The sequence below is a fragment of the Myotis brandtii genome, unplaced genomic scaffold (genome assembly GCF_000412655.1).
Source record: "Myotis brandtii unplaced genomic scaffold, ASM41265v1 scaffold684, whole genome shotgun sequence".
In the NCBI taxonomy this organism is placed as follows: Eukaryota; Metazoa; Chordata; class Mammalia; order Chiroptera; family Vespertilionidae; genus Myotis; species Myotis brandtii.
In genome coordinates, this window is record NW_005370673.1 from 1,216,239 (window position 1) to 1,227,365 (window position 11,127).

At 58.0% G+C, this 11,127-nt stretch overlaps 1 protein-coding gene across 1 annotated transcript in view; it reads left to right on the plus strand.

Moving 5' to 3' along the window:
• WNK2 (WNK lysine deficient protein kinase 2) overlaps positions 1-11,127 on the plus strand; it is a 166,775-nt gene that overhangs the window by 76,582 nt on the left and 79,066 nt on the right. Inside the window, exons 5-9 of the mRNA XM_014529505.1 lie at positions 3,617-3,789; positions 4,011-4,231; positions 6,069-6,226; positions 8,410-8,498; positions 9,901-10,120. Of these exons, the coding sequence (XP_014384991.1) occupies positions 3,617-3,789; positions 4,011-4,231; positions 6,069-6,226; positions 8,410-8,498; positions 9,901-10,120 (861 nt within the window). The remainder of the gene's footprint in view (positions 1-3,616; positions 3,790-4,010; positions 4,232-6,068; positions 6,227-8,409; positions 8,499-9,900; positions 10,121-11,127) is intronic.

Consider the following 11,127-nt stretch of genomic DNA (forward strand, 5'->3'; position numbering starts at 1 on the left):
TGCCCTTTCAACATTTCGTGTAATACTGGTTTGGTGGTGATGAACTCCTTTAGCTTTTTTTTGTCTGTGAAGCTCTTTATCTGACTTTCAGTTCTAAATGATAGCTTTGCTGGGTAGAATAATCTTGATTGTAAGTCCTTCCTTTTCATCACTTTTAATATTTCTTGCCACTCCCTTCTGGCCTGCAAAGTTTCTGTTGAGAAGTCATATGACAGTCTTATGGGAGCTCCCTTGTAGGTAACTAACTGCTTTTCTCTTGCTGCTTTTAAGATTCTCTTTTTGTCTTTAAACCTTGACATTTTAATTATGATGTGTCTTGGTATGGGCTTCTTTGGGTTCCTCTTGTTTGGTACTCTCAGTGCTTTCTGGACTTGTAAGTCTATTTTTTTCACCAGGTAGGGGAAGTTTTCTGTCATTATTTCTTCAAATAGGTTTTCAATATCTTGCTCTCTCTCTTCTCCTTCTGGCACCCCTCATGCGAATGTTGGTACATTTGAAGTTGTCTCAGAGGCTTCTTACACTATCTTCATATTTTTGGATTACTTTTTCTCTTTTTGCTCTTCTGATGGGGTGATTTTTGCTTCCTCATATTCCAATTGTTGATTTGATTCTTGGAATCCTCTACTCTACTGTTGAATCCCTGTAAATTATTTTTTTTTTATTTCAGTTAGTGGATGCTTAATTTCTGACTGGTCCTTTTTCATGTCTTTGACATTCTCACTAAGGTCCTTGAAAGTCTCACTAAGCCCCTTGAAGCTCTCTTTGAGTCCTTTGAAGCTCTCATTAAGACCCTTGAGTAACCTATTGGTTTTGAACTCTGTATCCAGTAGTTTGCTTGCTTCCATTTCATTCATTTGTAACACGTTTCTTTGTCTCCACATTTTGGCTGCTTCCCTGTGTTTATTTCTATGTATTAGGTAGAGTTGCTATATCTCCTAGAATTGGTAGGGTGACCTTGTATAGTAGATGTTTTGTAGGGCCTAGTGTTCAGCCTCCCCAGTCACCTTAGCTGGGCACTCTAGGTGCACCCCTGTGTGGGCTTAGTGTACAGTCTTGTAGTTGAACCTCTATTGCTGTTGGCCTGAAGGTCAATTGGCTATGAGGACCAGTTGGGGCTACAGTGGAAGAGCGGCTGTGTAGGAGGCACCCCTATGGAGTAGGACTTGCTTCATTGGGGCTTTGGTGCTCACTGAGTCTTCCTTTTGAGTGTGCCACTTGTGGATGTGTAGAGTTGTAGTCTGGTATGGTCTGAAGTTGTCCACCTGGTGCACTGGCTCTAGGGCCTCCCAGGAGGTGCTAAGTCAGCCACTGCCTGGGGCCACCCGGCAATAGATACAGAGAGGTCTGCAGAGGCTGCTACTTGTATTGGGCTTATAAGTGCCCACGTGAGGCCCAGCTGTGAAGCAAGGCAGGCTGGTGCTAGTGCTGAGTCTTGAGCCTCTTACTGATATGTTTGGGGCATGCTGACACCAGCTGCTGCTTGTTTGAGAGATTTTAGCAAAGTTTGAAGCTTGAGCCATGATAGGCCATTCATATGGGAAAACCACTGCAAACAGCTTGGGTGGGGCTGCAAATTGGATGGGGCAGGGTCTCAGAATCACCAGGGCGGAGTGAACAGTGTGTTCCAGCTAGTGAAAACTCAGATATGGCTGCCAGTCAGCTCTGTGACACAGGAGGTCCCAGCACAGGAACAATGACCCTTGTGAGCTCCCTGATCTGGGAGAAAGCTGCCCCTGAGTTCCTGCTCCAATACCAGACAGTCTAGTTCCTCTTCATATGTCCCTGGGCCCCCCCAAGCCACCTGGTGCTGGAGCTCAGAAGATGTGATTCCGTGTAAGTCCGTGCGCCTTGTCCTTTAAGAGGAACACCTGGGTTTCCAGCAGCCTCTGTGTCACTCAGCTACAATCCCTGCTGGATTTTACAGCCCAGAGTTATGGGAACTTCTCTTCTCAGCTCTGGAACCCTGGGCTGGGACCCCTTGCTCCACATGGGAGGCCTTTGCAGCTGAGATCTCCCTCTGATTTAAAAAACACCACAGGTGGGTGCTGGACCAGCCTGTTCCGCGCCTCCGCCCCTCCTACCAGCCTCAATGTGCTTTCTTCTTTACTTCTCTAGTTGTAGGGCTTCCATTCAACCCAATTTCAGGCAGTTCTGAATGATGTGGTTCTGTCTTCTAGTTGTAATTTTGATGTGGTTGTGGGAGGCGGCGAGTACCTGCGCAACCATCTTGGTTCTCTGGGAATTTTGATTGCTCCTTTTTCAGTAGAAACTTGCTCTCATTTATGTGTGTCAGCCTCTTGGACCTTTGAGCACATGAGCTAGATGTTCTCGAAGTTGTCTTTGTTTTCTCCTGGTATTCCTTTGCTCTGGGGTGCTCGTGCCAGCTGGGCCCACTTGGCATGGCGAGGCTGATGGGGGTTTGTGGGATGGGGCTGGTTTGTGGGGAAGGGTGCCTAATGCTCAGAGCACCACTTGGGATAGAATCCCGTAACCCGATGACCTCTATATGACCCCAGCCCCTCCCCGCCTCCTCCCTGGATTTGTTGGAATCTTTATGCCTTTGGGCTCTTTTGGAAATATCCCCAGAGTCCAGGCCTGTGTTTCCTTTCAGCTCTGATTTCTCCCACCATCTGTCCAAATGCACCTCTTCTGCTTCCTGCAACTCCTCAAAGCTCCCCGTTCACTTACAGCTGTGTTCCTGTTTCCTGGGGCTCCTTCTGTGGGAGGGCCAGGTGTGTGCTGCCAGGCTCTGTGGGCTTGCTGGACTGCGACAGAGGTGACACTGGGGGCCATGTGCTCAGGATGTGGGAGAAGCGTGCTGGGGCCTGCGGAGTTGAGGTTGATCTGTGAGGCGAAGTTAGACGCAGAAGGCTGCTGGGATGGACGAGGCAGGGCCTGGGTGGTGGCCGGCGCGGGGTCAGGTGTAGCCTTTGGGCGGGGTGCTGGAGTGTGTCCCATGTGCTGAGGGTGTGGGTGCAGCATGTGTGCCTGTGCCAGCACCAACGTGGGCGTGGCTGGGACCCTGGCCTTCCTCCTCTGCCGTTGGCTCTGGTCTCTCCTGGTTTCTGGTTGTGATGCTGTGGTCATGAACCGGCCCTCAGAGTCCCATGTCAGTGCTTCCCTTCAGCAGCGCTAGATCCCAGGTGCGCCAGGAGGCACCCTCGGTGTGCACAGGGAGGGGAGCATTGGCACTGCAGTGGCTGGAGGTTGCTCTGGCTCTGGAGATCTTTTTCTTTTTTAATCCTCACCCAAGGATATGTTTTTCATTGAATCTAGGGAGAGAGAGAGAAACATGGATGTGAGAGAGAAACATCCATCGGTTACCTCTGTGTGTGCCCCCACTAGAGATTGAACCCGCAACCTGGGTATGTGCCTTCACCCAGGAATTGAACTTGTGACCCTTCAGTGCCCTGGACAACACTAACCAACCGAGCCACACCCACCAGGGCAGAGCTCTTTCTGATGAGCCAGGGGCTCCTCCTCAGGGTGGGCTCCCCCCTCCCCGCCCCCTCCTTTGTGCTCCCTGAGCAGGAGGAAATGAGGGAGTGACCCCTGGGACCAGCAGGCTCTGTGAAAGGCCGTGCCCTGTCCCGCTCAGCTGTGCCTGTCTCTCTAGGACCGGAAGCTCACCAAGCTCGAGCGGCAGCGGTTCAAGGAGGAGGCCGAGATGCTCAAGGGCCTGCAGCACCCCAACATCGTGCGCTTCTATGACTTCTGGGAGTCCAGCGCCAAGGGGAAGCGGTGCATCGTGCTGGTGACGGAGCTGATGACCTCCGGGACGCTGAAGACGTGAGTGTGTCGCCTGCCTGGCCGCCTGGCCCACCGGGGCCTCAGGGTGGGCTCGGCCCAGGGTGCGGGGCCCACAGCAGCCGGTGGTCCTGCCTGGTGTCTGGTCAGCACTCCTGTCTCACAGGGTGCCCTGTTGGGTGACAAATGCATGGCCCGCCACAGTGGGAAGCCCTTTCACACATGAGTAGCTGGTGAACGGCAGCCCCCGCCCCCCCCTGCAGGTACCTGAAGCGGTTCAAGGTGATGAAGCCCAAAGTGCTGCGCAGCTGGTGCCGGCAGATCCTGAAGGGGCTGCTGTTCCTGCACACCCGGACACCCCCCATCATCCACCGGGACCTCAAGTGTGACAACATCTTCATCACTGGGCCCACCGGCTCCGTCAAGATTGGCGACCTGGGCCTGGCAACCCTCAAGAGAGCATCCTTTGCCAAGAGTGTGATAGGTGAGCTCAGCTCTCCCAGGCCCTGCCACCCCCTCTGCCCCCTCTTCCCCTCAGCCAGGCTGTGGCCTCCCGGGCCTGCGTGGGGCTGTGGGTCAGGTGGTGAGGCTGGCGCCTGTGGGCTGTGGCGCTCAGGAGCAGGAAGGCAGCCTGAACAACAGAGCAATTCGGCGACTCCGGCTGGTGAGGCTGGAGCGCCCTCTGCAGGTGGGGAGCCGAGGTATTTGGGGCCTGGAGTGAACAAGGGTTTGGGTGGGCGGGGTCTGGGGCTTCACTGTGGATGCGGTTTACTGGCTGTGTTGGCCTCTGCCTTTCTCTTCCTCCTCTGAGAGCCACTCCACAGCCTTTCTGAGCAGAGACCTCAGAGGAAGGGAGAGGGAGAGAAAGAAATATTGGTTGACTGCCCCCTGCACGCCCCCTGCTGGGGATCAAGCCCGCAGCCCCAGGCATTGCCCTGACTGGGAATCTAACCTGCGACCTTTTGGTTCATGAGATGATGCTCAACCACTGAGCCACAGCGGCCGGGGCCCTGGCTGCAGTCAGGGGAGACAGGTGCGTCTGGCCTCTGAGTGTGGCCAGAGTGGGGTCCTGGCTAGCAGGGGGTGCTCTTTATCCACAGGGTCTAGGCCTCAGGCAGTGGGCCCTCCTGGCTTTGCCAAGAGAGAGCTTGGAGGGGCTTTGGGGCAGCTCTTTATGGGGTTCAAGACATCTGGAACTCACTAACGTGCTGCAGGGCTCGACGGCTCCCAGTGGGGCTCCGTGAGACACCACAGAGATAGCTGTGTAAATCCTCAGCTGAGGACATGTTTCCACTGATTTGAGAAAGAGGGAGAGATAGAAACATCAATGATGAGAGAGAATCATTGGTTGGCTGCCGCCTGCACTCCCCCAACCCAGGCATGTGCCCTGACCGGGAATCGAACCCGTGACCTTTCAGTGCACGGGACGATGCTCAACCATTGAGCCACGCAGGCCGGGGCTGCGGTATAAACATTTTGAAGACAACCCCCCTCCCGCCATATGCTTTTTAACACAACAGCTAGTTCATGGTATTTTGCAACTGCTTTTTAAAAAACTTGGACCTTCAGAAAACCTTCCGTCGTCAGTGGAGAAGTTAGAAAGTAGCCTCACTGAAGAGGATGCCCTTTGTGTTTAGCTTGACAGATGCTCAGTTGGACTTGTTCTCACAAAAGGAGTGTGAGTATTAGAGCAAAAATTTGTTACAGAAAAACTAAAAAAACCTAGACCAGTGTCACTAAGGAAAACCGCTGTCACAGCTGCCAGATGAGTCCCGTCTGTGCTCATGGCCGCGCCCCGTGAGGTCAGCGTGTGCACACGTGTGTGTTTTGTGTACTTTGCTCTGCCTGTGGTAAGTCTTCACGGCCTTAATTCAGAGTGAACATCATTTTAAAGCCTTGTGTCTTGGAACGCATGAACGGTCTCCACCTGGTACCTGCCAGCCAGTGCCCGTGCCGTGCCGTGCCGTCCTGGTCTGCTGCCCACGCTCTGCCGTGCGATGGGCCTGTCTGGGGATGTGGGGGCTCTTCTGGGTTTTTGCCATCTCAGCAGTTCTGTGGTGGCCACGGGTTTTGTCTGCTCTGGTTCCCTGGGCCTGCGGAGGGGAGTGCGGGCTGTGCTCTGCCCCTGAGAGGCACCCAGCGTTTCCCAGCTCTGTGGGCTGGTCCAGCCAGAAGCAGGAGGGTCCTGGGTGGGTTTTCGGGAACCTCTGTCTACAGAACAGTCCTGTTTGCGTCAGGGTTCCGGGACCTGCTGCCCGGCACGTGGATGGGGCGGGGCTCTGGGCCGCTGACCGCTGACCTGCACCTGTTGCCCGGCACAGGCACCCCCGAGTTCATGGCGCCCGAGATGTACGAGGAGCACTACGACGAGTCGGTGGACGTGTACGCCTTCGGCATGTGCATGCTGGAGATGGCCACCTCGGAGTACCCCTACTCGGAGTGCCAGAATGCCGCGCAGATCTACCGCAAGGTCACCTGTGTGAGTGCCCGGCGAGGCCTTCGGAAAGCACAGCGCTGAGAGGAAGGGCCGCGCCTTCTCCGGTGGGGAAGGCGGGGGTGCTCGGGCTCCAGCTGCAGGTGGAGCTGCAGCAGCAGTGATGCGAGTGCTGCGGGCAGTGCCCGGGGCTGCCAGGGCCTCAGCGCTGCAAGGCTGGAGCCCCTCCTCTGGGCCATGCCAGGGGCCGCGGGCGTGTGTGTCTTCTGGATTTAATCAGACAGACCACCTGTTCTCCCCGTGCAGCCGTTCTGCCTGAGTGAGCGCAGCGGGCGTGGCTGTTCCGAGCCCTAGTCTGTCCCTGTCTGCGCTGCAGCACTGGGCGGGCTCCCCCAGACAGAGCACTCCCTTCTGTAGGCTCCTGGCTTCTGCAGAGGAGCCTGGTTCGTGCCACCCCAGCACCAGCCCACTGCACACTCCCGAGCCAGCCTGGGGTTCGCTGGCTCTCGCCTTTGGTTCTCAGTTCTGAGTTAGTGGTCACGTGTGAGCTCTGAGCCCCTCCTGCGTGCTGCTCGGGCTTCGGGCTTCGAGGAGGAGAGCAGGGCTCTGGTTGGAGGCCCCGGGGCGGGTCAGGACCCACAGTTGGGTGCAGCTCCCTGTGCTGCTGGCAGGAAAGGCTGTGGGCAGTTCCTCCAAGAGATGCAGGTTCACGGCGGGGCCTTGGTGTTGGCTCTGGGTGTGGGAGGGGCCGCCTGGAGACCCTCATTCTGGTCCGCCTGCTGGCCTGGGGAGATGGGCTGAGCCCCGAGGGCGTGCTCCTCGGCCACCTGGTTCTCCCAGCAGCCCCACGGCCCTGTTAGGCCCCAGAAACAAGCCATGGCCAGGTCCCGAGGCGCCTGTGGGACCCATGTTGGTTTGGGAAAGCAAGGCACAGCCAGACAGCACGTCCCCGAGGAGGCAGCGGGCAGCGTGTTCCTGACCCTCAGTGTGTCCTCGGGCCAGTGGCACCTGTGCTCCTGCTGTCAGCTCACTCCTTGTGCACCCACACTCGGCCCAGGCTCTGGGGGGATCACTGTGCCCTCGGCTTTCAGCTCCCCTGGCTCTGTGCAATGAGCCCAGACATGGCCCCTCCAGAGCCGTGCCTGTTCTTCTGGCACAGTCTTCACCGGCTTTGGGGGCTCCGGTTTCTCAGATGTAAGTGGCAGTGTGCCCACCTGCCTGTGATGGTTCCTCAGACCCGCCCACAGGGTCCTCCCTTCCTCCCGGCAGCGGGAAGCCTCTTGCTCTGTGGCTTCGGGGAGAGGCACAGCTCTTGCCTCCATGGGGAGCCCTCTCCGCTCCTGAAGCCCAGGGTCCCGTATCAGACTCTCGCCCGCGTCAGACACAGCACGACCTCCATTGGCTACGGGTGTGGTCCTGGGGGTCAGGGTTTGGTGGGTGCAGTGGGGCCTCACCTGGACTGCGGAGTTGTGGGGCATTTTCTGGTCTGTCCCCCCTCATGGGGGGAAAATGCGCTCCCCATTCTATACATGAAAAAGGACATCGGGACGGGCCTGGGAGGGGGGTCTTGCTGAAGGAGAAAGAACATGATGGCTGAGCCCTCAGTGTGTTTAAATGTTTAACCACCGGATGTCCCTCAGGCAACCCCTCGCTCCCGCAGATGACAGAGAAACCCTGAGGTCTGGCCCCGCCCCTGCAATACTGTGCGCTTTTGCCCGCACCGTGGCCAGGCTGCACGGTGACTGCCCGCTGGGGCTCTGGCCGTGTGGATGCTTGGCACACCCTGGCACCCCTGCCTAAAGGTCATCTGGCCTGGTCGCTGCCACACAACTGGATGGTGGAACTGAATAGCACAGTTGTTTGCAAAAGCCTTGAGCTAGGGGCCTGGGAAATCAACCCTCAGTGGGCCAGGGTCTCGGCGGCCCTGCGTCAGCCGCAGTGACTACGGATCTTGCCCTTAGCGCCCCTGAGCAAGCGTGTGGGAGAAAGGCTGGCCTGGGAGGGGCCTTTCCTCCTTCAGCCTCCAAGACCCTCGGGCAGATCCACCAGCCCCCGCCTCCTCCATTCACCAAAGTGGGTGAGGGTCCCCACTTCCTTCCCCAGCTCACGCCCACCGGTCCCCACCCGAAGCCGGTGCACTTCCTGCCTGGTCTTTGGGGTTAGTGTGAGGAGAGTGGGGGCCCTGGAGAGCCCAGTTCTGCGTCAGGTGACGCTGCTCATCTCTGCAGGGCATCAAGCCGGCCAGCTTTGAGAAAGTGCACGATCCCGAAATCAAGGAGATTATTGGGGAGTGCATCTGCAAAAACAAGGAGGAGAGGTGAGTTCCCAGCGGCACTGGGCCCGCTGAAATCTTTCCAGCTGGCCTGCAGAGAGCTTCGGCCACCAGCGCCAGCCCGCTGCAGTCAGTGGGACGCACTGGAATACACTCCTTGACCTTGGGGACTGTCCTGGAGCCCTCTTTCCATCTGCTGGGAGCTCCCGGCCCACCAGGGGGCTCCTGGGGCCTCGCTCTGCCCCTTGCCTTTTCTCTGTTTTCTCTGGTGGATCCGTCTGTTCCGGCTTGCAGGATGCCCCCGTGCCCAGCCTCCCTGTGCGGCTCGTCTTGCCCTCTCCCCTGAACTCCAGGCTGCACATCCCATGCATCTGTGTCTGATCCATCCAAACCTCCTGCAGCTTATCATGTTCGAGTCCGGGAGGCCGCCCAACCGCCCGCCGCCTCAGGTGGTCTCAGGCCTCTCCCTCAGCTGCTCAGCAGGAAAGGAGGCTGTGCTTTGAGCTTTCCTTCTTCCCCTCTTTCCGTTCCTCCCTCCCTCCCCCTGCGCCCCTCTCCTCTGCCTTCCCCCTGCCCTTCCTTTCCTGCCCATCTTTCCCCTCCCGTCTTCCTCCTCTTCCTCAGCCCTCGCCTCCCAGCCCCATGTTCAGTCACTGTGCCCAGGGTTGGTCACTGCCGTTCTCCACAGCCACTGTCTCTGGGGCAGGGCCCTGTCCTGGTCCCTGGGCACTTCTCCTCCCCGGCAGGTTGTCATGTTTTGTTCGTTTAAGGAGAAATGCTAAAAAGTGTGAGCTATAACCCCTATCAGATCAGTGCAGGAACCCACATAGGTGGGAGAATCCTCGCACAGACCCTGTGAGACCACCTCCTAGCCAGGACGCCAGCGCCCACCAGGACCTCACCCGGTCCCCTGCGTGTGCCGGCCCCGCAGGGCTGGGCCCTGGAGCTCGCAGCCGTGGTGACCAGAGCTGACCCTGGTGGAGGCTGTGTTGGGACAGTGCATGGATCCATTCCTGCCAGACAGCAGCTAGTGTTTGGAATGGTGGTGGAGGTGGTGGACTGCCCTGTCCTGAGGAGCTTCCAGAAAACCCCTGAATATGGTTCCAGATTCCAGGTCCTATTCAGTCCTATGGAGCCAGGTGTCTGACGCGGGGCTCCCTGCCCCACAGCGGCCCGTGTCCGCACCGCAGAGCCTGGCTGACCGGCCCTCCCTGGGCTCCTGGGCTCTCACCCTGAGCATGCTTTCTCTTTATAATCAGAGAAGAGCCTCAAATGCTGCCCGGTGAGATGTGTCAGGAGCCATCTTGTCCCCCCAGGAGGCAGGGCGGGCACTGGTAAGCTGCTCCGTGCCCCCTGGAGGCAGAGCAGTCGAGCAGGTGGTCCAGACGGTCCAGAGAGCGGGTGGCCTCCACCCCAGCAGGTGTGCCCTCAGCTGCTCCCTCCCCAGGTACGAGATCAAGGACCTGCTCAGCCACGCCTTCTTCGCGGAGGACACGGGCGTGAGGGTGGAGCTGGCTGAGGAGGACCACGGCCGGAAGTCCACCATTGCCCTGAGGCTCTGGGTAGAGGACCCCAAGAAACTGAAGGGCAAGCCCAAGGACAATGGGGCCATAGAGTTTACCTTCGACCTGGAGAAGGAGACGCCGGACGATGTGGCGCAGGAGATGGTAAAGTGACACTCACTGCGGTGGGCTGTGGAGGGTGGTGGTGGGCGTTGGGCAGTGGAGGGTGTCGTGGGGCACAGCCTTGAGAGTCTGTGGTTTCCAAAGGTTGGAACAAAGCCAGAAGGGTGTTGCCGTGGGAGGCGTCTGGAAGGAGGGTGTGTTGCGTGTGTCTGTGAGGGACAGCGTGGGTCGGATACCCCGCTGCCCAGATGCGGGACGTGGCTCAGAAACAGGGTGTCAGGAAAGGCCCCGCTCTGACCGGGTTCTGCCGACTTTGCATAAATGTGGGCCTTTGAGTTTGGATTGTGTTACATTGTGTTTTGAGCCGCATTTGGCCCAGGAGGCCAGCGGGAGCAGGCGGGGGTGAGCTCAGGGTCGCGGAGAGAGGAAAGGTACCGTGAGAAACTGATGAGACCGGCTTTTCCTGCGTTGGTGGACATTGGGCAGTGGAGGGTGGTGGTGGGCGTTGGGTGGGCTGTGGAATCGTGGGGCACAGCCTTGAGAGTCTGTGGTTTCCAAAGGTTGGAACAAAGCCAGAAGGGTGTTGCCGTGGGAGGCGTCTGGAAGGAGGGTGTGTTGCGTGTGTCTGTGAGGGACAGCGTGGGTCGGATACCCCGCTGCCCAGATGCGGGACGTGGCTCAGAAACAGGGTGTCAGGAAAGGCCCCGCTCTGACCGGGTTCTGCCGACTTTGCATAAATGTGGGCCTTTGAGTTTGGATTGTGTTACATTGTGTTTTGAGCCGCATTTGGCCCAGGAGGCCAGCGGGAGCAGGCGGGGGTGAGCTCAGGGTCGCGGAGAGAGGAAAGGTACCGTGAGAAACTGATGAGACCGGCTTTTCCTGGAGAAACTGGGCAGAAGTGAGAGCCAGCAGGGTCACTGCAGAGGGCGAGCCCGCCTTCCCTTTAAATGACCGTGACTGAATATAGCGCATCTATCAGAAGTGCCCACAGGGTGCAACCAACAGGTGCTGCCCAGCTGGACTCGCCAGCGTGGGCGGGGGGGGGGGGG